The sequence below is a fragment of the Dromiciops gliroides genome, chromosome 2 (assembly GCF_019393635.1).
Source record: "Dromiciops gliroides isolate mDroGli1 chromosome 2, mDroGli1.pri, whole genome shotgun sequence".
In the NCBI taxonomy this organism is placed as follows: domain Eukaryota; kingdom Metazoa; phylum Chordata; class Mammalia; order Microbiotheria; family Microbiotheriidae; genus Dromiciops; species Dromiciops gliroides.
This window is the reverse complement of record NC_057862.1, coordinates 651293452-651318751: the sequence shown is the minus strand read 5'-3', so window position 1 is coordinate 651318751 and position 25300 is coordinate 651293452. Positions and strand designations below refer to the sequence as shown.

Genomic DNA, 25300 nt, shown 5'->3' with positions numbered 1-25300 from the left:
AGTCGCTTAACCCCAATTGCCTCACAAAAAAACCAAAACAAAACAAATTGTATTATCTCCAACAAGAATTTCTTCTGTAAGTCTCAGTCAGGTCCAGTCTCTCTTCTCACCTCCTCAAAGAGCATACAAAATGGGGACGGTGATTCCACTGACATGAATGAGAATACTGCTATAGGAATCCTGACACTTCTGCTTCATTCAGCCTCTGTTTGTGTCCTCCTTCCAGCTGTCATCTCCAGTGCGAAGGCTTTGAGGGCCGCTAACACTTTTCTGCACATCTGCTTTCTCTTCCATTGCTTTCTAAAGATCTTCCAAAATGATAGACATCCCATAATGTTCTGCCTCCAAGATTTTTTGTAAATTAGCTTGCCCTCAAACCAGCATTCCTTCTGGCTGCCACACCTCTGGGCTGGGGGAGCTGAGTGTCTGTCTGCTGGCTGAGACAGTTTCTGGATTCTCTAGGCCTACTCATGGTCACATCTATTTTTAAGTCAGATTAACTCCTGGTGCCCTAGAAAGAGAACTTGCTTGCTAGATGTGAAATCAGATGACTTGAGCCCAAATCCTGACCCTTCTCCTTAGTTCCAGAGGTGACCTTGGACCGCTGTGTCCTCAGCAGTAAAATGACAAGGGTAAAAAGCAGATGACCTCAAAGGTCACTTCCAGCTCAAAAATCAACAGTCCCATGACCTTTGATGAGAAAGAGTTACAACAATTGGAATCCAGAATCAGAATTCTTTGAGGCACTTCCCATTTCTCACTGTCAACAGTCTGTTCAAACAGGCTGGGTGAGCCTCCTAAGAGCAGGCAGTGTCTGCTCTTCCTCTTCTTTCTAAGCTAGCATACTTTGACCTTTGCTTTCACTCGTCCAGAGTCTGAAAGGATTCAGAAAGGATCCTGAAATGGCTCCCAAGTCCTATCTGTTAAAACGAGGCCATTTCATTTTGTGATATTGCTCAATGCTTGCTGTGTCCAACTCCTTTACACCTGCCATTAAAGATTGAGAACAAGACAAAGTTTCTAAAAAGAAACTGTGGAATTTCTATCCCTGGAAGCCCTGTCTTCAGAAAATAAGACATACAACCATCCTAAATGGTTTTGATAACTTTGTTTTAATATAATCCTCTTCTTTTGTAATTCTACATATTTTAATACATATTTAAAAACACAATTCTGAGAAGGGGTCCCTTAGTTTACACCAGACTGACTGCCAAAGGGGTCTGTGACATAAAAAGGTGAAGAACATCCGCCCCGCTTAGCTAGTCAATGGACAAGCATTTATTAAGTGCCTGCTGTATGACAACCGCTAGACTGGGTGCTAGGAATATCAATCCCAAAATGAGATAAACAGTCCCTGTTCTCAAGGACCTTGAATTCTACTGGGATATAACAGCATATTCAAGAATAGGTAAATGTAAGCTATGTACAAAAAATACTCAGCGATGGGAAGAGCCAACACCTAAGAGAATCTGGAGAGGTCTCCTAAAGATGGTGGCGCTGGAGCTGTCTTGAAAGGGCCTAGAGATTCTAAGAAAGAAGTGGCTGTGAGAAGGTAGAGCATTTCAGGTCTGGGGAACAGGCTGGGCAAAGGGATGGCAGTGAGAGATGGAATGCTTCATCTGATCACTGGCTGGAGTGTAGAGCACAGTATAACTAGCCTTGAAAAATGGGCTGGAATCCAATCAGGAAGGGCTTAAAACTCCCAACAGAAGAATATGTACTTTATCCTAAAGGCTTCTTGAGGAGAGTGACATAGTAGGATCTGTTTTAAGAATGTTCATTTAGGGGCAGCTAGATGGCGCAGTGGATAGAGCACCGGCCCTGGAGTCAGGAGTACCTGAGTTCAAATCCGGCCTCAGACACTTAACACTTACTAGCTGTGTGACCCAGGGCAAGTCGCTTAACCCCAATTGCCTCACTTTAAAAAAAAAAAAAAAAAAGAATGTTCATTTGGCAGCTAAGTCGTTGTCTGTCCTTTGTTCCCAAAGAGGACCATGACATCTGGAGGTAATGTCATGACTTGCAGTGAACTGGACTTAAGTGAGGCAGGGCTATGCAAGGTCACCAACCTCCTTCTCTCCTCCAGAGCCATCCGGGTCCAGTGGCAAGATATACATCAGGACAACTGGAGATGGCCCCAGATGTTTGAGACAATTGGAATTAAGTGACTTGCCCAGAGTCAGACAGCTAGTAACTAAGGTGAGATTTGAACTCTATCCACTGTCCTGGCAGCTGTGTAGAGAAGGCTCATAGAGTGGAGTGAATGGATGTTGGAGACCACTAAGGATGCTACTGCAACAAGCCAGGAGAGAGGTGATGAGGGCCACCACTAAGGTGGTTGTGGTATTAGAGAAATGGATGGATGCAAGAGATGTCGAAGACGGATCCAACCATTCTGGAGAGCAATTTAGAACTATGCCCAAAGGGCTATAGAACTGTGCATACCCTTTGATCCAGCAATACCATTGCTAGGTTTATATCCCCAAACCATTCCTCAAAAAAGAAAAAGACCTGTTTGTACAGAAATACTTACAGCAGCTCTTTTTGTGGTGGCTAAGAATTGGAAATCAAAGGAATGCCCATCCATTGGGGAATGGCTAAACAAGCTGTGGTATATGATGGCGATAGAATATATTACTGTTATAAGAAATGACAAGCAGGATGATTTCAGAAAGGCCTGGAAAGACTTGTATGAACTGGTGTATAATGAAGTGAGCAGAACCAGGAGAATGCTGTGCACAATGACAGCAACAGTGTTTGATGAAGAACTGTGAATGATTTAACTGTTCTCAGCAATGCAATAATCCAAGACAATGCCAAAGGACTAATGATGAAGCATAATATCCACCTCCAAAGAAAGAACCAATACTGATAGAACACAGACTGAAGCAGGCTATTTTTCATTTTCTTTCATTTTTTTTTCTTTTATTCTAGTCTTCTTATACAAAATGACTAGGGGCGGCTAGGTAGCGCAGTGGATAAAGCACTGGCCCTGGAGTCAGGAGTACCTGAGTTCAAATCCAGCCTCAGACACTTAACGCTAACTAGCTGTGTGACCCTGGGCAAGTCACTTAACCCCAATTGCCTCACTAAAAAAAAAAAACCACCAAAATTACTAAAATGGTAATGTTTTACATAATCACACATGTATAACCTATATCTGCTTTACCACCTCAGGGAAGGAGGGATAAAATTTAGAACTCAAAACTTTAAATAAAAATGTTTATAATTTTTTTAAAAAAAGATGTTGAGGAGTTAGTAATGATAAGACTTAATAATGACTGGATACGGGAGATGAAAGAAAGCAGAGTTGAGGGTGACTTTTCACTTGGAAATCTGCCTCCAAATTGCTGGTTTCCTTTAATATTCAGCTCAAGCATCACCTTCTACAAGGGGCTTTTCTTGATCCTTCAGCTGCTAGTCTACCCTCTCCCCAAACCAGCTGGCACTCACTCATTTTGAATACTTATGTATTTACTTTTATTAGGGTAGAAGCCTCCTTGAGGACAGGCCTTTCCCTTTTCTCTTTGTATTCCTAGTGCTTAGCTCAGTGCCAGGCTCACAGGAGGGCCTTAACAAGTGCTTATCGACTTATTGAGGCAAAGTCTGGGTTTGGATGGGGTGAGTTAGAAATGCCTTTGGAAAACCCCAGTGGAGATTTCAAATAGGCAGTTGGAAATGTGGGTGTGGAACTCAGAAGAGAGATGAAGGCTGAAATTTTTAATTTGGCAATTACCTGCAAAAAGGTCATAGAGGAATCCCTGGGAGTTGATGAGCTCACCAATGAAGTGTAGAGAGAAATGGAGAAAGAGGGTCCAAAGCAGAGTCCTGGAGAACATAGGAAAGGGACAAATGAAACTGAGAGGAATCCATAAGATGGGAAGAGAACCAAGACCGAGCAGTGTCACAGACAGACAGGGAGAAAAAAGAGTTCATCTGAAGGAGGTCAACAGTATCAAGCACCACAGAGAGGTTAAGAAGGGTGAGGACTAAGAAAAGGCTGTTGCCTTCAATAGCAGAGATCACTGATGACCTAAAGGAAGGTGATCCCTACGAAACAACAGAGATAGGAAGCCAGAAAGCAAAGAGCTGAGACCTTAATGAGAGATGAGGAGGCAACAAATGGGCACAGCTCATTCCTAGGCCTTTAGGAGAGATCTAAGACAACACCTTGATGGGCAAGGGAAAAGGAAAAGAATCTATATCAGAAAATATTTATTGCAGCTCTCTTTGTGGTGACAAAGAATTGGAAATGAAGGCAATGCCCACCCAACAGTTGGGGAATTTGGGCTGAACAAGTTGTGGAATGATTCTGATAGAATACTACAGTGCTATAAGAAATGACAATAAGCTGGTTTGGGTCGGGGGGAATGGGAAAACTTGCATGAAATAATGAAGAGTGAAGCAAGCAGAACCAAGAGAATGTTGTATACAGTGACAGAAAAATTGTTCGAGGAGTAACTGAATGACCAAACTATTCTGAGTGATGTCATCACGCCGATCAACTACAAAGGACTAATGAAGGAAAATGCAATCCACCTCCAGAGAAAGAACTAGAAGAATGTATTGTATGGTTCCACATATACATCTATATTGATCTGGGTGATCTTGGCTTCTTGGCCCCATTCTCTTGGCTCAGGCTGAGCAAAACCCACGGAAGAATGTGCTGACATCATCTTCCAACCAAGAATGGCTTGGAAGGTCAGAAGGAGGGAGCTGCTGTGCTGAGACAGGAGTCGGGCCCAACCCCACAGTCACCCTGACACAGATCCAGTCCCAGCAAGGCCTCACCAGAGAAGCAGACCCTCAGAGCCTCTCAATCAGCTGCAGCGTCAGTGTCATCTGGAACTAAGCTCACAGTCTGGGGAGAGGGCTGAGCCCTCAGCAAGGGGAAGACTACAGGGGTCTATGCTGGTGCTGAGGCAGAACTTGGGTTTTTCACCCCTGCTGAGAACCAGGAGGTAGGCTTGAGTAGCAGTGGCCCAGGTGGGGGAGGGGCACTGGCTCATTGGAGCTGACAACCACACATATATCTATATCAAATGTTGGCCTCACCAAAAAAAAAAAAATTTATCTCCAACTTTCAACATAGTACCTTATACATTACAGGGGACGAATAAATGTTTTTTATATTGAATTGTTGACATTATTAATAGCTGACATCCATATAGTACTTATTTATTTACTCCTCACAATAACCCTGTAAGGTAGGTAAACTATATGTAATTTCTATTCTCTAGGTAATGAAAGCAGGGTTCAAGGAAATTATTTGTCCATAGGCACACAAATAGTAAATCAGTTGGCGGAAACAAGAGGAATGCATGCAGTTCCTAGGTAGGTCAGGTTAAATGAGTACTATTATCTCCATTTTACAGATGAGAGCTTCAGACGTGGCATAGAGGATATCACTGCTACTAAGAGTCAGAAGCTGAATTTAAACTCAAGTTCTATTCATTCCCAATTTACAGATAAGGAAACTCAGTGACTTGCCCACAGTTAAATGTCTGAAGCAGGATTTGAACTCAAGTGCTATTATGATCCTGATTTTACAGAAAAGGAAAGTGAGGCTGAAAAGGAAGGTTCATGATTTACCCAGGGTGGTGACAGCTAACTATGTCTGAAGAAGGATTTGAATTGATAGGGATAGAGGGCCTGGATGTGGAGTCAGGAGTAACCTGAGCTCAGACACGTCCCGGCTGCATGGCCCTGGGCAAGTCACTTAACCGATCTGTGCCTCAGTTTCCTCACTTGTGAAAAAAGGGAATGATAATGGCAACGTACCTCCCATGGAGCTGTGAGTGCCTGGCACATGGCAGGTGCCCTATAAGTGCTGGTAATTATTATCTTTGCTATTATTGAACTCAAAGGGCATGCTTTGGCTAAGTCGGCTTGAAGGACTTGCCCCCCCCACCACCACCAGGGCCCCAAAGCTCGTAATAACATGCAAGATTGCACTCGTGTTCTTAGGAAGCTGATCTCACAAAATTGAGGATGCCGCTGGGGTCGCAAGGGCCTGCAGCAGGACCTGAACTCGGCTCCCCTGCCTGCACCGCGTCCAGCCCGTTCCCGGAAGCTCCCGAGTGCGTCCCCCCATCAAAGCCGGGGTGCAGCCGTTGGCATTAGGCATTCCCGGGAGCTAGGGACCCGAGCCCCGCACGCTCCCCCCAGCCCGCCCCGGGCCCCACCTCGCCCAGGAAGGGGGTGACGTCGTAGACTCGCCCGTGGATCACTAGCCACATCTCCTTCTCCGAGTTGCGCTTCGCCACCTCCTCGAGCCGGTAGTAGGTGACCCCGTCGGGCTCCTTCCCCGCCATGCTGCTGCCATCGCCGCTGCCACCTTCCGCCGCCATCGAGACCAGAGGCGCCTCCTCCCGGCAGCGAGCCCGACTTCAGGTGGAAGGTTTCCCCCTCCCCCGCCGAGCCGGCTTCCGTATCCGACCGACCATCCCGCCTTCGGAGGACTCGGGGCCAAGCCAATAGACGTTGTCTGGAGGTGGTGGTCCGTTTCCTCTCCACCAATGAAACGCTAGGCTGAGCTTTCACCGCCAAAGGGGGACGGGCCGGGAGGGAACGCGGCCGAACCTCGGCTTTCGGGCATCTTTCTGACTCCACTTCCAGATGACCAATCAGGAGCGTCCCGGTGTCTCCGACCCGACCAATAAGATGCCGCGATTCTGAGACAGCGTGAGGACGAGGAGTCCACCTGCTCGGCCTGAAGCTGCGGCCCAATCAGGAGCTCCTGGAGTCTTCCATCAGACCAATGAAAAGCCGTGATTCCGAGACAACGTGCAATAGACAAGGATAGGGGACGTGGAAGAGAAGCTAGCGGCTCTACCTGAGCTGGCCTCCTCTCCTCTCCCTTGCCAGGGGTCACTAAAGCGGCTCCTCCCCAACTCCACATCCCACTGAACCTGTGTGTAGGGGCTCCCCCAGCGGCCTAATGCCCCAGTTCCCCGACTTCAGGCCTCTGTGCGGCATTTCACCCTGAGAAAGCGCCAGTGACAGAATCCTGGCTTTGACCCCTGGAGGAGAGCAGTGTCTGTGTCCCTAAAACCGTGGGTCGAAGGTCGAGAGCCGACTATGTGGAGGGAGAATCCCTGCTGTGCTTGGCTTCAGCCTCCTTCTTAACTTGGGAGGGAAAGCAGCCGCGTTTTCCATTAGAATAATATGCCAATTAATATTGAGGTATTGAGACCTAAGGGATAGATAGACACCTGGGGAGACCTGGGTTCAAAGTCTCACCTTTCATCGTGGCTGTGTGATCCTGTGCTCTAGACAAATCTCAAAGACAAGACTTAGGATCCACGAGGCCCAGGGTTAGATTTCAGGGGTCCGTACACTTAAATGGAGAAAAAAAAATTACATCCTTATTTTCTCAAACCTCTAACTGAAATCTATCACTTCCTTCAATTATAAATGTAAGTCACAAACCACTATTCCAACAAAGGGACCGTAGGCTTCAGCAGAATGCTAAAGAGGTCCATGATATTAAAAATATTAAAATGTAGCTCTGGGATGATGACTTAGAGACATGTATCAGAAGAGGGAGTTTGTAAATCTGGAGTTATATGTTTGTCTTCCCCTCCTCCCGCTCCATTTAAATTGGTGCTTTAAAGACTTGTCCTGTGCTTTCCTCACAGATCTATGAAGTTGCTTTTGTCCAGACGTTTTAAGTCGTGTCGAACTCTTCTTGACCCTATTTTGGGGTTTTCTAAGGAGATGAGTACAAGTATTATCTCTATTTTGCAGACTGTCGAGATTAAGTGACTTGCCCAGTCCAGAAGCTCATGTCTGTGCTGTGATTTGTGCTCCCTCCATCAGGGCTTGAATCTGAAGCTAGAAGGTAGGTACCTTATAGAAAAATTATATTCTAGAACCCTTTGATGGAGAACTAGAGAAGGAAAGTGATTTGCCCAAAGTCATAAAACTCATAAGAATCCGAGGCTTCTGACTGCAACATTAAGTGTTCTTTCCAAGACATCTTGCCCCCTCTATTTTTTTTCAGCTGGAGGCCTGAGGTAAGCATTTTGGTATTTAAAGTTTTCTAACTTCATTGTTTTGACTTAGGCAATTCATTTGACCTTGGTAATACCTCTGCCTTGCCACAATTTAGGAAGGACATTAATAAGCAGAAATTCCAGAGGAAGACAATCATGATCATAAGTCCAGGCTATAAGTGGATCAATGGAAGGAACTGGAAATATGAAGAAGAAAACAAAATGAAAGGAAAAAATGAAAAACGAAAGACTGGGGCAGCTAGGTGGCGCAGTGGATAGAGCACCAGCCCTGGATTCAGGAGGACCTGAGTTCAAATCTAGCCTCAGACACTTGACACTTACTAGCTGTGTGACCCTGGGCAAGTCACTTAACCCCAATTGCCTCACACACACAAAAAAAATGAAAGACTGATAGAAAAAGAAAAAAACTCATGAAGAAGAAAAGTCTTAGGAGGACATGAGAACTTGACTTTGGATATTTACATATGATTGCAACTAAAGGTTGCCCATCCATGATTTATGTTCATTTTCCTTGTTTTAATAAAACTTTCTTCTTGGGGGAAAACACTTTGTAGTGATACTTTATATATTAAATGTTGGCTGACTTTGACTCATAATGAAACTGATGAAGGAGGCTATCCCCTGGGTTAGGTATCTTGAACATGAGGTTGTGCTTACAAATTTAACTTCGGCAATAGAATAAATATCTAATTCCACTGCATTAGGGTTACAAGAATTGGAAGAGTCATCAAATTCTCTGGCAAATGTGATCCTGGACTGAGGTGGAGTCTATATGGTTCAGACAACAACAACTCTTGGAAGGTTGAGCTCCGTGTCCACTTGGATGGCTGAAACTTGTTCACAACTGTTTGCTTCATCCAGTTTTTTATGGACCTCTTGTATTTATTCTGTATTAGGGTCCCTGTTGCTTCTTGGTCTGTTTATCATTTATGGTTTGTGTTGTGGTCCTTGCATTTGTAATTCTGGCTCCTAGATCTCCCTCAGTTCATAGACTCCCTGTGGGCCCCTACTTCACCCCCCGACTCAGCTGGAAGCAGTTACAGAAGAAATGATCTTTGTCTCTTTTCCTGGGGCATATGAAAAGGGGGGAGTGATGGAGGAGGCTAAAAGGGTTAACATATAACCTATAAATAGTAGCTATCAATAGTACCTAGAAGGGTTAACAGAGAAACTAAGGTTTGTGTTCTTACAGTACAGTAACCAAGAGGGTTTACTCCCTAGCAACCCTCACCATCAACAGAGACAGTAACTAGGGACCATTAACCATCAATAGCCATTACTATTCCTAGATGACAGGACACCTAGAAACCAGATCTTAAGTAAAGAGATACCATAAATACAGAGACCCTCTGAGATTGACAAGTTTAAGCATGTCTTTAGGAGCATGCACAGAAAAGGCTAAATTTGTCCTTAAATTCACCATATGACCCCCAAAACACACCTCCAAGGAAAAAAGTACCCATTTCAGGGATTGGCTTAACCCCCCAGTTACTCCAAATTAGGCTAGGCCCTCCCCTGTACCTCCCTAAAATGGAGATTAGGATAATGAAGAGATGATCGATTATTTTCTGATTATAAATATAACCATTTTCATCCCCCTAATCCAGAGACACCTCCATGGTGCTCTCCCTGTGGTCACTTGCAGTATTGCAATAAAACTTGGGAAACTGAGTCACTGAGTCTTGTAATTCCTTTGGGGATGCCTCACAATCAATTTGATCACTTTAATTCCATCCCACATCAGTATTGCTAAAGCAAACATTAAATTCTTTGAAAGTACTATATTAATGTTAATACGATCAACTCATCATTCACCTACCCAATCTGGAAGTTTTTAAGCAATTTGGTTTTTGACTCTTCCACTGTTCTCTGCCCTTCTTTTACTATAGACTTATAGATCTGAATGAGCTATGCCTCAGGCAAACTGAGACCCACAGAAAGCCTTAGCTTAAAAGGCCTAGGTCTCCCACTGCATCCATGGCCTTCTCCAGTCTTCTTCTTCTTCTTTTTTTTTTTTTTTTTGCAGGGCAATGAGGGTTAAGTGACTTGCCCAGGGTTACACAGCTAGTAAGTGTCAAGTGTCTGAGGCCGGATTTGAACCCAGGTACTCCTGAATCCAGGGCCGGTGCTTTACCACTGCGCCATCTAGCTAGCCCCTCCAGTCTTCTTTTTAAAAAAAATGTAATAAACATTTTTATTTATAGTCTTGAGTTCCAATTTTTATCCCTCCTTCCCCACCTCCCCACCCCCCTCCCTGAGGTGGCTCTCCAGGCTTCTTGAAGTATATCTTGCTACTGGATCCAGATGGTTCAGGGGGATAGAGTGAGGCTGATGACTTTGCACAGCCCTCTCTCAACTTAAATCCAATTCACTGCAAATCATGATATCACCTCTCCAATGTCATGGTCCTCTTCAAGAAGGAAGGACAAACAACAACGAACTAAAGAGAGATCATTCAATTCAACTTCCCCAATCATATGAAATGATCCGTCTCCACAGTGTTTAGGATGGGCGGTCACGCAGGCCATGACTGAATACACCCAGTGACAAGGAGCTCACAGTCTATAACATTTCTGTGCATCTCTTAATTATTAGAAAGTTCTTTGTCATAATGAGCCAAAAATCTACATCCCTGTAACTTTGATCTATTGGTCTTACTTATCTTTGCTCTCTGGAGTAACACAGAATGAACCTAATCTCTTTTCCAAGCAACAACCCTTCAATTACATAAAGATCAGCTATCATGTTCCACTACAGTTCTCTTTTTTCTAGGTCAAATTCAATAATTCAGAAAAACATTTTTTAAAAGGCAACTCTAGGGGCAGCTAGATGGTGCAGTGGTAAAGCACCAGTCCTGGATTCAGGAGTACCTGAGTTCAAATCCGGCCTCAGACACTTGACACTTACTAGCTGTGTGACCCTGAGCAAGTCACTTAACCCCAATTGCCTCACCAAAAAAAAACAAAAACAAACAAACAAACAAAAAAGGCAACTCTATACCTTATAGTGCTGAATTCTGGGGATACAAAAGTAAAATTAGTCCTTGCCCCCCAAAGAATATGACACAGACACAGATAAGAAAATGCAAAAGAACTAATAAGGAATTAGAAAAGTCTGCCAAGAGAAGGTGGTACCTAACCTAAGCATGGAAAAAGAGCAAGGGTTCTGAGGTTCTGAGGTTAGAGGAGAATGAATTTCAGGTATGGTAGATGACCCTTATAAATGATCAAAGGCAGGAATTGGTGTGTCAAGTTCAGGGAATAGAAATTGTTTGTGTTTGCCTAGTCTGTTGGATGTGTGGAGCAGAGCAGTGTGAAAGAAAACAGGGAAAATGTTTGGAGTCACACTAAATAGTTGACTAAGGAGCATATATTTTATGTTTGAAGTTGTTGCTGTTTGTCCTTCATTTTCAGAGGACCAATGACATCATGGAGTGATATCTTGATTCAAATTAAAATGGATTTAAGATTAAATTGGATTGAGGGGCAGCTAGGTGGCGCAGTAGATAGAGCACCGGCCCTGGAGTCAGGAGGACCTGAGTTCAAATCTGACCTCAGACACTTAATACTTACTAGCTGTGTGACCCTGGGCAAGTCACTTAACCCCAATTGCCTCACTAAAAAAAAAAAAAAAAGATTAAATTGGATTTAAGTGAGGCAGAGTTGCACAAAGCTGTCAGCCTCACTCTCTCTTCCTGAGTCATTGAAATCCAGGGGCAAGACAAAAGTCAAGACAACTGGCTGTGGCCCAGCATATAGTGGATGACCTTGGCATCTATCTTAGAAGTAAAAACGGGCAGTGAGGTATCCAAGTGGATAGAACATCTGGCCTTGAGTCAGGAAGACCTCAGTTCAAATCTAGCCTCAAATACTTACTAGCTGTGTGACCCTGGGCAAGTCTCTTAGCCCTGTTTGCCTCAGTTTCCTCATCTGTAAAATGATGAACTGATGGGGGTAGCTAGGTGGCACAGTGGATAAAGCACTGGCCTTGGATTCAGGAGGACCTGAGTTCAAATCCAGCCTCAGACACTTGACACTTACTAGCTGTGTGACCCTGGACAAGTCACTCATTGCCCCACCCCCCCCCAAAAAACAATGATGAACTGAAGAAGGAAATGGCAAAACACTCCAGTATCTTTGCCAATAAAACCCCAAATGGGGTGATAGAGAGTCAGACAAGATTGAATAACAACAACAACAACAACAAAAAGCAGCAACTGAAGCAGGGGAGTTACAGAGACTGGTAACTTAGAAATATTATTTTAACAGCATTGAAAGAGAAGACAGACCTTGAGAGAGGAGACAGACTAGAATCAGGGATACCAACCAGAAGGCTATTACAATGGTCTAGGTGTGGGGCAGCTAGGTGGCACAGTGGATAAAGCACCAGCCCTGGATTCAGGAGGACCTGAGTTCAAATCCGGCCTCAGGCACTTGACACTTACTAGCTGTGTGACCTTGGGCAAGTCACTTAACCCCCATTGCCCTGCAAAAAAAAACCAAACAAACAAACAATGGTCTAGGTGAGTGGTTAAAGGCCTGAACTTAGGAATATGGCAACATGAATAGAAAAAAGGGGATGGATGCAAGAGGGGGCAGTAGGACTTGCCATCTAATTGGATGTAGTAAGAAGGGAGAAAGTAGTAATAGTCAAAGATAGTCAACTCCAGGGTTTGAAACTTTAAGAATGGTAGTGCCGAGGTGCTGTAACCGTGCCAGTGGCGGGAGCGGGCGGCTCCGGGTGGCGGAGTTAGCTACCAACCGGAGAGCGGAGCCGCCGTCTCCTATGCCCGCCCCGCGCCCGGCCTCAGTCATGGCTAAAGATATCCCGGGAGATGCAGGCCTGCACTTCGATGAGCTGAATAAGCTGCGAGTGTTGGACCCCGAGGTGACACAGCAGACCATAGAACTCAAGGAGGAGTGCAAGGACTTTGTGGACAAAATTGGCCAATTTCAGAAAATAGTAGGCGGCTTAATTGAACTTGTTGACCAACTTGCAAAAGAAGCTGAAAATGAGAAGTGAAGGCAATTGGAGCTCGAAATTTGCTTAAATCCATAGCAAAGCAAAGGGAGGCCCAAAAACAGCAGCTCCAGGCTCTAATAACAGAGAAGAAAATGCAGCTAGAAAGGTATCGAGTTGAATATGAAGCTTTGTGTAAAGTAGAAGCAGAACAAAATGAATTTATTGACCAATTTATTTTTCAGAAATAAACTGATTTTTACAGTAAAAATCCTATTTTTAAAAAAACAAACCCAAAAAACTGCCCACCCCCTCCCATTCCAATAAACTTGATGACCACATGCGCATATATGCAACTTGGGATTGTAACCAATACCATGTCATCTTGAAAGGCAATAACCAAACTTTTTTTAGAATTCTGCCCAATTGTAGCCAGATGGCAGTAAACAGGACCTTGCCCATCTGTCCAGAAGCCAGGACAGCAGGGCTGACCATCTTGTGCTATGGATTCTTCTGTGTTGTCAGTCTCTGATCTATAGCTACATCTGTCAACACCAGTCCTTTTTGAAGCACCTACCACTTTGAAAGAAATAAGGCAATAAATTATTATTTCTACAACAACAAAAAAAAGGAATGGTAGTGCCATTGACAGAAATGTAGTTTGGAGGAAGCGGAATTTAGGGGGAGAGACTACAGTAAGTTTTGGATGTGTTAAGTTGGAGGTGCCAGGAGAACATTCAGCTAGATAATTCCTGGCAGTTGGCAAATTTGGCATCTTAGCTCAGATATAGATTTAGAAAACATTTTTGTAGAGATAATAATGAGAGTAGGTAAGAATCACCAAAAGAGAAACCATGGAGGGAGAAGGTAGGGTAATAGCTGGGAAGCATGTGAGTCAGTCCAATGTTGGCTCTCCAGGAATGGAAATTCAGCCACATACTCCTTAAATGAAACTGTAGTGTTTCTTCATATCATACAAACCACCAGTGGTACATATGTATGAACAAGATACAAGGATACGTTGACTTCTCTCAACATAACTTCTCAGCTGTCTTCTCTTATCTCTGCTACCTCCTTCATAGAGTTGTTACCAGAGAAGCACTTTATAAACCTTAAATTACTACATAAATCTTAGTTATTATTGTGATCCACCACATAAATCACTGTAAAAAAAGGTTTTTATAAACCTTAAAGTATTTTATAACTATCACTAATTCCTATTATTATTACTTATTAATGTCTTTCAAATCACTCCTAGTCTGGGGTCTTGCTACCTCATACGTAGATTATTATAACATTCCATTTGGTCTCCCTATCACATTGTAATTGATGACAATTGAAAGAAGCTCAAAAACATTTAGGATGGCAAGGGGTAAACAAACTGATGAACACTGTCCTACTGACACTGCATGAAGGGCATAAATACTGTATGCCAACAATTAGGAGTTAACTTCATTACAAAAATGGGGAGATGCCTACTCCTGAAGTCTTAGGATCCTTAAGACAATTTAGTTAATTGTATTAATAATAATTGTGTAAAAAAAACTTTCCAAGAATTCACTATGTGTTCATTACTCAACTTTTGAATTAATGTGCAGAATTTATCCACAACAAGCTAAGTCAAGTGAATTCGCCTGGTTTCTCACCCCTATTTTATCAAGCATACATCTCCTTTTTTTTTTTTTTTTTTTTTTTTTAGTGAGGCAATTGGGGTTAAGTGACTTGCCCAGGGTCACACAGCTAGTGTGTTAAGTGTCTGAGGCCGAATTTGAACTCAGGTACTCCTGACTCCAGGGCTGGTGCTCTATCCACTGCGCCATCTAGCTGCCCCTGAGCATACATCTCCTAAGATGAGGGGCTGCACAGGTTTATGTGGCAACTCTCTTGTGATGAGTACTGTAGCATGCAAAACTTAGTGTAGTGAAGAGCAGCCTTATGCCCACTTTGATCCCCTTTAGAAATTAGCACCAGATCTGGATTGCAAACTCAAGACACTGATAAAAACACTAGCCCACCCCATTTTGAATTTTAAACCTATCAGAATTGAATTTTCTTGTTATGAAAATTTGTCTTGAGAAGGTTGAACCTGGCCAGAGCCCAGCCTTGGCTCATACAATGCATGTATGTTATAATAAACTCCTTTTTGCCTCCTGGCTTGCCTGATTTGCTAGATTGAAGCCCTAAGGAAGATTTTTCTTTCAACAATGGGCCACTCCTTTGGAGGCACTCATAGGCCAACACTGCTCTCTTCTGCTGCTGCCAGCACTAGGGCTATTTTTGCCCTATCCTAAGCTGGGGTTTACTTGCCATGAAAAGTGTTAGAGAATTGGGCTCCCCAGGCTAAGGAAAGGATAAAGGAGAAATATGTGCCAAACCCCCAATTTTTTGTTGTTGTTTTGTTTTTGTCTCCTATTTGTACACAAAGATGAAGAAGGGAAGGCACAGTCAAGAAGCAGGTAAGAAATGGGCTTGCACATCCTTCATTGCAAGGGAACCAGGAAAGTGTCCCTAATTGCAAGGGAAATACTTGTATTTTAAATGAGAGGGGAAGGAGAAAGCCTGCTGGAGACTCCCAGGATGACAATCTTGAGCGGAAGGGAGCCAGAAGAGAAGCTTGGAAGGAGACCTGCCAATTATGTCCACAGCTGAGGAATGAGACTCATTAGGGGCTGGGATTCCTTTAGGACTTGGGAGGGGCTCTTAGGGGAAAAGAAATCTTGCCAAGTTCAAAATTTTTTTGAAAAAATAAAAAAACCTCATAGGACTTTGAATAGTTTTGTCCACTGAACTTCTATAAGGACTGGGAAGTAAATTTAATAAGAGAAAAGGGAATCCTGTTACTTAAAAGATGGGACCTTGGGAATTATAGTCATTCAGATGTACATTTGAAATAAGTCTTCAAGTTGAATCATGTAGGAAAAAATGTTATTTTCAGAACTGTTGAGAGAGGATGTTCTTACAACAAAAATGAGAATATCCCAGAGAGAAGAGACTGACAAGAAAGGGGGAAAAAAACCGGGAGGCAAGAAGAAGGTATTTAGAAGGGTGAAGTCAAGTGCTTCTATATCACTGTAGAACTTTCAAGGCCTTTAATAAGGAGAATCTCTCTACCTTCTAACTCCAGTCAGGTTGAAAGGCAAACAAAAGATAAAGCAGATTAATCTTTCCCCAGTCTGCAGAAATTTATGTAATTGCAAACTAATTAGAGACTAAATTTGTGATTGAAATATAATTTCTCTACTGTGAATTTTCAAATTGCAGTTTGAATGTTTTATAAATGCTGATATGTTTCATGAGTTTAGAGGTACCCTTCTGTAGAATTTGTTTCAAAGAATTTTTCAATTTTTTTGGTGAGGCAATTGGTGTTAAGTGACTTGCCTAGGGTCACACAGCTAGTAAGTGTTAAGTGTCTGAGGCTGGATTTGAACTCAGGTCCTCCTGATTCCAGGGACCGGTGCTCTATCCACTGTGCCACCTAGCTGCCCCCCAAAGAATTTTTTTAAATGAGTTTTTAGTTTAAATTTATCTGATATGTCAGAACTACCTATTATTAACTCTTTCCTAGAAGCTTGCTTAAATCAGATAGCAACTTAAAAGGGTTTTTTTAATTGTTCTTCTCATTTCTCCTTTTCCCCAGTTTGCCCCCACTGCTGCTTCCATCGCTAGAGGATCAAGGTTTACTTATGCTTTTTCTATCTCCCACCTTTCCCTCCCCCCAATAGGAAACATGACTGATATGAAACTCTATGACAATCTCAGGGTCCCTCCAGGTGCCAGTGACAATGAACTGAAAAAGGCTTATAAAAAGTTGACCAAGTTTCTCCAATTGGTAAATAGTCAAAGGATATGAACAGGCAGTTTTCAGATTAAGAAATTAAAGCTATCTATAAACATATGAAAAAATGCTCTGAGATACTATTGATTAGAGAAATGCAAATTAAAACAGCTCTGAGGTACCACCTCACACTTATCAAATTAGCTAATATGACAGAAAAGAAAAATGATAAATGTTGGAGAAGATGTGGGAAAATTGAGACACTAATGCATTGTTGATGGAGTTGTGAACAGATCCAACCATTCTGGAGAACAATTTGGAATTTTCTAGCCAAAAGACTAGAAAACTGTGCATACCCTTTTTTTTTTTTTTTTAATTTTAGTGAGGCAATTGGGGTTAAGTGACTTGCCCAGGGTCACACAGCTAGTAAGTGTTAAGTGTCTGAGGCCAGATTTGAACTCAGGTACTCCTGACTCCAAGGCCAGTGCTTTATCCAACTGAGCCACCCAGCTGCCCCTGTGCATACCCTTTAATCGAGCAATACCTCTCCTAGGTCTGTATCCAAAAGATATTGTAAAAAAGAGAAAAGGACCTACATGTACAAAAATATTTATAACAGCTTTTTTGTGAAGGCAAAGAATTGGACATTGAAGGAATGCCTATCAATTGGGGAATGGCTGAACAAGTTGTGGTATATGAATGTAATGGAATATTATTGCGTTATAAGAAATGATGAGCAGGCAGATTTCAGAAAAACTTGGAAAGACTTACATGAACTGATGCTGAGTGAAGTGAGCAGAACCAGGAGAACATTGTACATAGTAACAGCAACATTGTGTGATGGTCAACTGTGATAAACTTAACTCTTCTGAGAAATACAATGATCCAAGACAATTCCAAAAAACTCATGATGGAAAATGCTATCCATGTCTAGAGAAAGAACTATGGAGTCTGAATGCAGATCAAGGCACACTATTTCACTTTTTTTTTCTATTTTTTTTAACATATAAGGTATTTTATTTTTTCCATTACATGTAAAGATAGTTCTCAACTTTTGTTTATACAAGCTTTACAATTTCAGATTTTTCTCCCTCCCCTAGACAGCAGGTAATCTGATATAGGTTATACCTATATATCTATATACATATATATATATACACACATATATATATATATATCCATAATAATATTAATCCTATTTCTGCATTAATCCTGTTATAAGAGAAAAAATCAGGGCAAAACCTCAAAATAGAAAAAAAAACACAACAGCACCCAAAACAAAAGAAATAGTATGGTTCAATCAGCATCTATACTCCACAGTTCTTTTTTTTTTTTTCTTGGATTTGGAGATCCTCTTCTATCATGAGTTCCCTGGAACTCTTCTGTACCATTACATTGGTGAGAAGAATATAGTCCATCACAGTAGGTCAACACTCAATGTTGATGATACTGTGTACAATGTTCTTCTGGTTCTGCTCATCTCACTCATCATCAGCTCACGTAAGACCCTCCAGGTTTCTCTGAACTCCTCCTGCTCATCATTTCTTACAGCACAATAGTATTCCATTGTATTCATATACCACAACTTGTCCAGCCATTCCCCAATTGATGGGCACCCCCTCAACTTCCAATTCCTTGCTACCACGTAAAGAGCAGCTATAAATATTTTTGTACATGTGGGTCCCTTTCCCCTTTCCATGATCTTTTTGGGAAAAAGACCTAAAAGTGGAATTGCTGGGTCCAAGGGTATGCACAGCTTTATCGCCCTTTGGGCATAATTCCAAATTGCTCTCCAGAATGGTTGGATCAGTTCACAGCTCCACCAACAATGCATTAGTGTTCCAATTTTCCCACAGCTTCTCCAATATTTATTATCTTCTTTTTTTCCATTTTAGCCAATCTGATAGGTGTCAGGTGGTACCTCAGAGTTGTTTTAATTTGCATCTCTCTAATCATTAGAGATTTAGAGCATTTTTTCATATGGGAATAGATAGCTTTGGTTTCTTCATCAGAAAACTGCCTGTTCATATCCTTTGACCATTTCTCAATTGGGGAATGACTTGGATTCTTATAAATTTGATTTAGTTCCCTATATATTTTAGAAATGAGGCCTTTATCAGAAGTACTGGCCTCAAAAATTGTTTCCCAGCTTTCTGCCTCCCTTCTAATTTTGGGTGCATTGCTTCTGTTTGTACAAAAATTTTTTAATTTAATATAATCAAAATCATCCATTTTGTATTTTATAATATACTCTATCTCTTGTTTGGTCAAAAACTGTTTTCCTTTCCAAAGATCTGATAGGTAGACTATTCCTTTCTCTCCTAATTTACCTATGGTATCACCTCTTATGTCTAAATCGTCTATCCATTTTTTTTTTTTGAGATATTTTATTTTTTCCGTTACATGTAAAGATAGTTCTCAACTTTTGTTTATACATGCTTTACAATTTCAGATTTTTCTCCCTCCCTCCCTCCCCTCCCTCCCCCCTCCCCTAGACAGCAGGTAATCTGATATAGGTTATATCTATATATATCTATACATATACATATAGATATATATATACACACACATATATATACACATAATAACATTAATCCTATTTCTGCATTAATCCTGTTACAAGAGAAAGAATCAGAGCAGTGATGCAAAACCTCAAAATAGAAAAAAAAAAACAGCACCCAAAACAAAAGAAATAATATGGTTCAATCAGCATCTATACTCCACAGTTCTTTCTTTCTTTTTTTTTCTTGGATTTGGAGATCCTCTTCTATCATGAGTTCCCTGGAACTCTTCTGTACCATTGCATTGGTGAGAAGAATATAGTCCATCACAGTAGGTCAACACTCAATGTTGATGATACTGTGTACAATGTTCTTCTGGTTCTGCTCATCTCACTCATCATCAGCTCACGTAAGACCCTCCAGGTTTCTCTGAACTCCTCCTGCTCATCATTTCTTACAGCACAATAGTATTCCATTGTATTCATATACCACAACTTGTCCAGCCATTCCCCAATTGATGGGCACCCCCTCAACTTCCAATTCCTTGCTACCACGTAAAGAGCAGCTATAAATATTTTTGTACATGTGGGTCCCTTTCCCCCTTCCATGATTTTTTTGGGCAAAATCGTCTATCCATTTTGACCTTATTTTAGTATAAGGTGTAAGATGTTGGTCTATGCCTAATTTCTGCCATACTATCTTCCAGTTTTCCCAGCAGTTTTTGTCAAATACTGAGTTCCTATCCCAGAAGCTGGAGTCTTTGGGTTTATCAAACACTACATTACTAGTGTCATTTACTACTGCATTTCCTGAGCCTAGCCTATTCCATTGATCTACCACTCTATTTTTTTAGCCAGTACCAGATAGTTTTGATGACTGCCGCTTTATAGTAAAGCTCCAGGTTTGGTACCGCTAACCCACCTTCCTGTGAATTTTTTTTTCATTATTTCCCTGGATATTCTTGATTTTTTGTTTTTCCAGATGAATTTTGTTATTATTTTTTCTAGCTGTATAAAATAATTTTTAGGTAGTCTGATTGGTATGGCACTGAATAAGTAAATTAATTTAGGCAGTATTGTCATTTTTACTATATTAGCCCTGCCTATCCATGAGCAATTGATATCTTTCCAATTATTTAGATCTGATTTGATTTGTGTGAAGAGTGTTTGGTAGTTGTGTTCATAGAGTTCCTGGATTTGTCTTGGCAAGTAGACTCCCAAGTATTTTATATTATCTACCATTACTTTAAATGGAATTTCTCTTTCTATCTCTTGCTGCTGGACTTTGTTGGTCATGTATAGAAATGCTGATGATTTATGTGGATTTATTTTCTATCCTGCTACTTTGCTAAAGTTGTTAATTGTTTCAAGTAATTTTTGAGTTGATTCTCTAGGATTCTTTAAGTATACCATCATATCATCTGCAAAGAGTGATAGTTTTGTTTCCTCCTTGCCTATTCTAATTCCTTTAATTCCCTTCTCTTCTCTGATTGCTAAAGCTAACATTTCTAGGACAATATTAAATAATAGGGGTGATAATGGACATCCCTGTTTCACCCCTGATCTTATTGGGAAGGCCTCTAATTTATCTCCATTGCATATAATACTTGCTGATGGCTTTAGGTAGATACTGTTTATTATTCTAAGGAAAGCTCCACCTATTCCTAAACTCTCTAGTGTTTTTATTAGGAATGGGTGTTATACTTTGTCAAAAGCTTTCTCTGCATCTATTGAGATAATCATATGATTTTGGTTGATTTTCTTATTGATAACTATTTCACTTTTTTTAAAAATTCCCTCTCATGGTTTTTCCCTTTGGTTCTGATTCTTCTTTTACAACATGACTATTGTGGAAATAGTTTAACATGATTGCACATGTATAACCTATATCAGATCTCTTGCTATCTTGGGAAGTGAGGAGGAGAGGGAAGGAGGGAGAAAATTTTGAAACTCAAAATCTTATAAAAAATTAATGTTGAAAACTACCTTTACATGTAATTGGAAAAAATAAAGTACATTTTACAGGGGAGAAAAAGCTGATCAAGAAATACCACCCTGATAAGAATCCAAATGAGGCAAACAAATTCAAAGAAATAAATTCTGCATATAAAGTTTAATATAAAGAAATGGGAGTTATATGATCAATATAGAGGGCAAGACCTTCAAGAATGTAATAGTGGGGGGGCAGCTAGATGGCGCAGTGGTTAAAGCGCTGGCCCTGGATTCAGGAGTACCTGAGTTCAAATCCATCCTCAGACACTTGACACTAGCTGTGTGACCTTGGGCAAGTCACTTAACCCCCATTGCCCTGCCAAAAAACAAAACAAAACAAAAAACACTGTTCTAAAATTTCTCTGTAAATAAACAACTAGAAAGAATGTAATAGTGGGGGGCAGCTAGGTGGCACAGTGGATAAAGCACCGGCCCTGGATTCAGGAGGACCTGAGTTCAAATCCAGCCTCAGACACTTGACATGTAATAGCTGTGTGACCCTGGGCAAGTCACTTAACCCCCATTGCCCAGCAAAAAAAAAAGAAAAAAAAGAATGTAATAGTGGAAGTGGTGGAATGCATGATATTTTTCTCATATTTTGGGGGGATTGTTCAGTTTTATGGATAATCAAGATAGAAGTTGAAATAGTAGGAGAGTTGAGGACATGATGCATCCACTCAAGGTGTCTTTAGAAGATTTTTATAATGACAAGACCACCAAAATGCAACTTAGCAAAAATATTCTTTGTAGTGCATCCAGTGGCTGTCATGGCAAGATGGGAGCTGTTCAGAAATATAGTGCATGTAGAAGTTGAGGTGTGGGGCAGCTAGGTGGCGAAGTGGATAGAGCACCGGCCCTGGAGTCAGGAGTTCCTGAGTTCAAATCCGGCCTCAGACACTTAACACTTACTAGCTGTGTGACCCTGGGCAAGTCACTTAACCCCAATTGCCTCACTAAAAAAAAAAAAAAAAAAAAAAAGTTGAGGTGTACAAATAATGATAAGACAGACAGCTGCTTCCTAAGATGGGACAGCAAATGTAATCTATGTGCTCTGATTGTAATATAGAAAGAGAAGTAATTAAAGAAAAGGATCATTCTAAAAAATATGAAGGAAAGAAGGTGATAAAAGGACTAAGATTCTTTTTTTTCTTTTCGCTTCCCCAGCTGACTTTTTATTTCATTTTATCAAACCTTTATTTTTTCAAATTACATGTAAAAATAGTTTTCAACATTCGTTTTTGTAAGATTTTGAGTTCCAAATTTCTCTCTCACCTTCCCAAGGCCAGTTAGCAATCTGAAATAGATTTTAAATTACAACATATTTTCACATTAAACATGTTTTCACATTAGTCGTTATAAGAGAAGAGGCAGAACAAAAGGGAAAAAATGCAAGAAACAAGAAAAAAGCAACAACAAAAGTGAAAATAGTATGCTTCAATCTGCATTCAGACTACACAGTTCTTTTTTCTGTATGTTGAGACCATTTTCCTCCATGAGTCTTTTGGTATTGTCTTTGGATCATTGTATTGCTGAGAAGAGCTAAGGCTATCACAGTTGATCATCACATAATGTTGTTGATACTGTGTACGATGTTCTCTTGGTTCTGCTCATTTCACTCAGCATCAATTCATGTAAGCCTTTCCAAGTTTTTCTGAAATCTGCCTGCTTATAATTTCTTACAACACAATAATATTCCATTACATTCATATACCACAACTTGTTTAGCCATTTCCCAATTGATAGGCATTCCTTCAATTTCCAATTCTTTGCCACCACAAAAAGAGCAGCTATAAATATTTTTGTACATGTAGGTCCTTTCCCCTTTTTTATGGTGTCTTTGAGATATAGACCTAGTAGTAGTATTGCTGGGTTAAAGGGTGTGCAGTTTTCTAGCCCTTTGGGAATAGTCGCAAATTGCTCTCTAGAATGGTTAGATCAGTTCACAACTCCACCAACAGTGCAACAAGTAAGATTCTTGAAGTCCATGTAGATAAAATCATGCAATGTGGACAGAGAATTACATTTGCTGGAGAAGCAAACCACAAGTGGAACCAAAAGACATTGTTCTTCTGCTACAAGAGGAGTATGAAATATTCCAGAGATATGGAAACAATTTATATATGACACATGAGAAAGAACTTATTTAAGCACTGTGTGGATCTCTGCTCACATTTAAGCACCTGTCAGATTATGGTGAAATATCCACCTGACAAAGTAATTGAAACAGGCTGAGTCTGTGGAGTTTGAGGAGAAGGAATGCTGAAGAATCGTGATCCCTTTGAAAAAGTTTATCTTTACATTGTTTGATGAAGTTTCCTAAAAACTGAATTTGCCCAGAGAAACTTTCTGAACTTGCAGACCTTCTTCCAGCTGGAACAGAAGTTCCTAGTGGGACTTGTGACACAGAAGAGCTAGATAGATCTTCAGAAGTCTGATAGCAACCAAGGCTGTTCAGGTGGTCAGAGGAGGGAGGCTTATCATGACGGGTCAGATGAGGAAAGTAGCTATCATGAACCTGGAGTACAATGTGCCCACCAGTAAATGTTGCTTAAAAAAAAAGAGAAAAGAAAAGAAAAAGAAAAGTTGCATAAGAGGAAATACTTTCCAGTTTTGCCTGATTTGCTCTCAGCTATCCAGCTGGGTTGTCTAAGCAATCCAGATGAACTGATGATGGACATCTATTTTTATATGTGCAACTTTTAAATTGGTTATAGTGTCTACGTAGAGTGTATAATTTATACTAACCACAAAGCTTTACATCTTCATTTTGACTGTTATGTAGCAGAATAAAGCACTTCAAAGGAAAACAAGATTCTCTTTCACATGGATTTCTCTTTCAGATGGATTTTATTACTGTTATTCGTGTTTGATTTATATAGTTGCTAAATTTTTTTTCCTATTTTAAATTAAAATCCTACATTATAAAGTTTGTGTACAATTTGTCCTAAGGGTTTGTATTTAGCTGCACTTGCATAAACCACTACAAATAAAATAAAGAATTTCATAGCCTGTATCTACCATTTAGATGCCTGGTCAGTGGACTTTACACACCAAGGAGTTGGAACTGAGTAGGAACAATAGAAAACTACATTGGAGGTGGTTGTAAAGTTTGGGGGAGTTTTTGTTTTGTTTTGGTTTTTACCATCTTGTATAAGTTTCTGAATTAAGTAATAAAAGCAGTTGGTGGAAATTATTCCCATGTGTCACATATTTTAGACGGATACACACACATTGAGAGAAAATATGTTCTTGTTCAGCTTCTTAAGCAGCCCTTTAAAAACCCCATTGGTCTAAAGTTTTTTGTGCTCTGAGCACCTGCCCATTTCATAGTTATAAACGACAAAAGTTGTATGTTGGTAGAAACAGGCTTTATTGATATAAAAATGAGATTTTGTAGTGTTTCAGCCAAGGATATCTCAGTTATATAACCACTAAGTCTTGATCCTCCCAGAAATGCTGGCCAGGCTAATGCCTTTTTTTACTCCCTTTTTATAGGGCTTAACTAAGGTTACAGCAAATCAGTGGTAGACCCATGTCTACATAGAACTTGTCACGGTGCTATATTCGTAAATGTTAAGTAAGTGAATAATGTTCTGTCTTCCACTTTCAGTTGAGTATTTGAAACTGGGGGAGCAATGATTGTTACTGGTATTTTAGAAAAGTAAGAAGATTAAATTAATGTAAAAGAAATTGTAAAACTATATAACACGAAGGTGTAAAAAAAGTTTTAAAGTTTTTACACTTCTGTTCTTTCTGCCCTGTGATCTTTCCTCTATTCTCAAGTAGATGTTTACTGAAAACACTGATTTGAATGGGGGAAGGTAGAAGTCAAATTACCTATTACATCATTTAATAGTTTCTATAAATGGAACTTATAGGAAAGGGAGTGAAATAAAGCCAAATTATTGAATTATGTGTTATGTATTAGCCTGACTAACCAAGACTTTGGATTCATTAATTCTATGGTCTAATAAAATCCGAAGGAGTGAAAATTTCAGTGAAAAATTCCTGACAATAATCAGGGCCTGTGAGACTTAAGTTATTACCCAACAACCT

General features: G+C 40.7%; 2 protein-coding genes across 2 annotated transcripts in view; one reads left to right on the top strand and one right to left on the bottom strand.

Moving 5' to 3' along the window:
- The window catches only part of LOC122740750 (cytochrome b5 type B), a 42771-nt gene extending 36266 nt beyond the window's left edge, over nucleotides 1–6505 (bottom strand). Inside the window, exon 1 of the mRNA XM_043983391.1 lies at nucleotides 6186–6505. Coding sequence (XP_043839326.1) covers nucleotides 6186–6350 — 165 coding nt within the window. The 5' untranslated portion in view covers nucleotides 6351–6505. The remainder of the gene's footprint in view (nucleotides 1–6185) is intronic.
- Nucleotides 6506–12823: 6318 nt separating this feature from the next.
- Nucleotides 12824–13592, top strand: LOC122742889 (intraflagellar transport protein 20 homolog). Its single transcript, XM_043987464.1, is given in 2 exon segments — nucleotides 12824–13035; nucleotides 13038–13592. Coding segments are annotated over 2 exon segments (396 nt in total). The 5' UTR covers nucleotides 12824–12830; the 3' UTR covers nucleotides 13229–13592.
- The last annotated feature ends 11708 nt before the right edge of the window (nucleotides 13593–25300 follow it).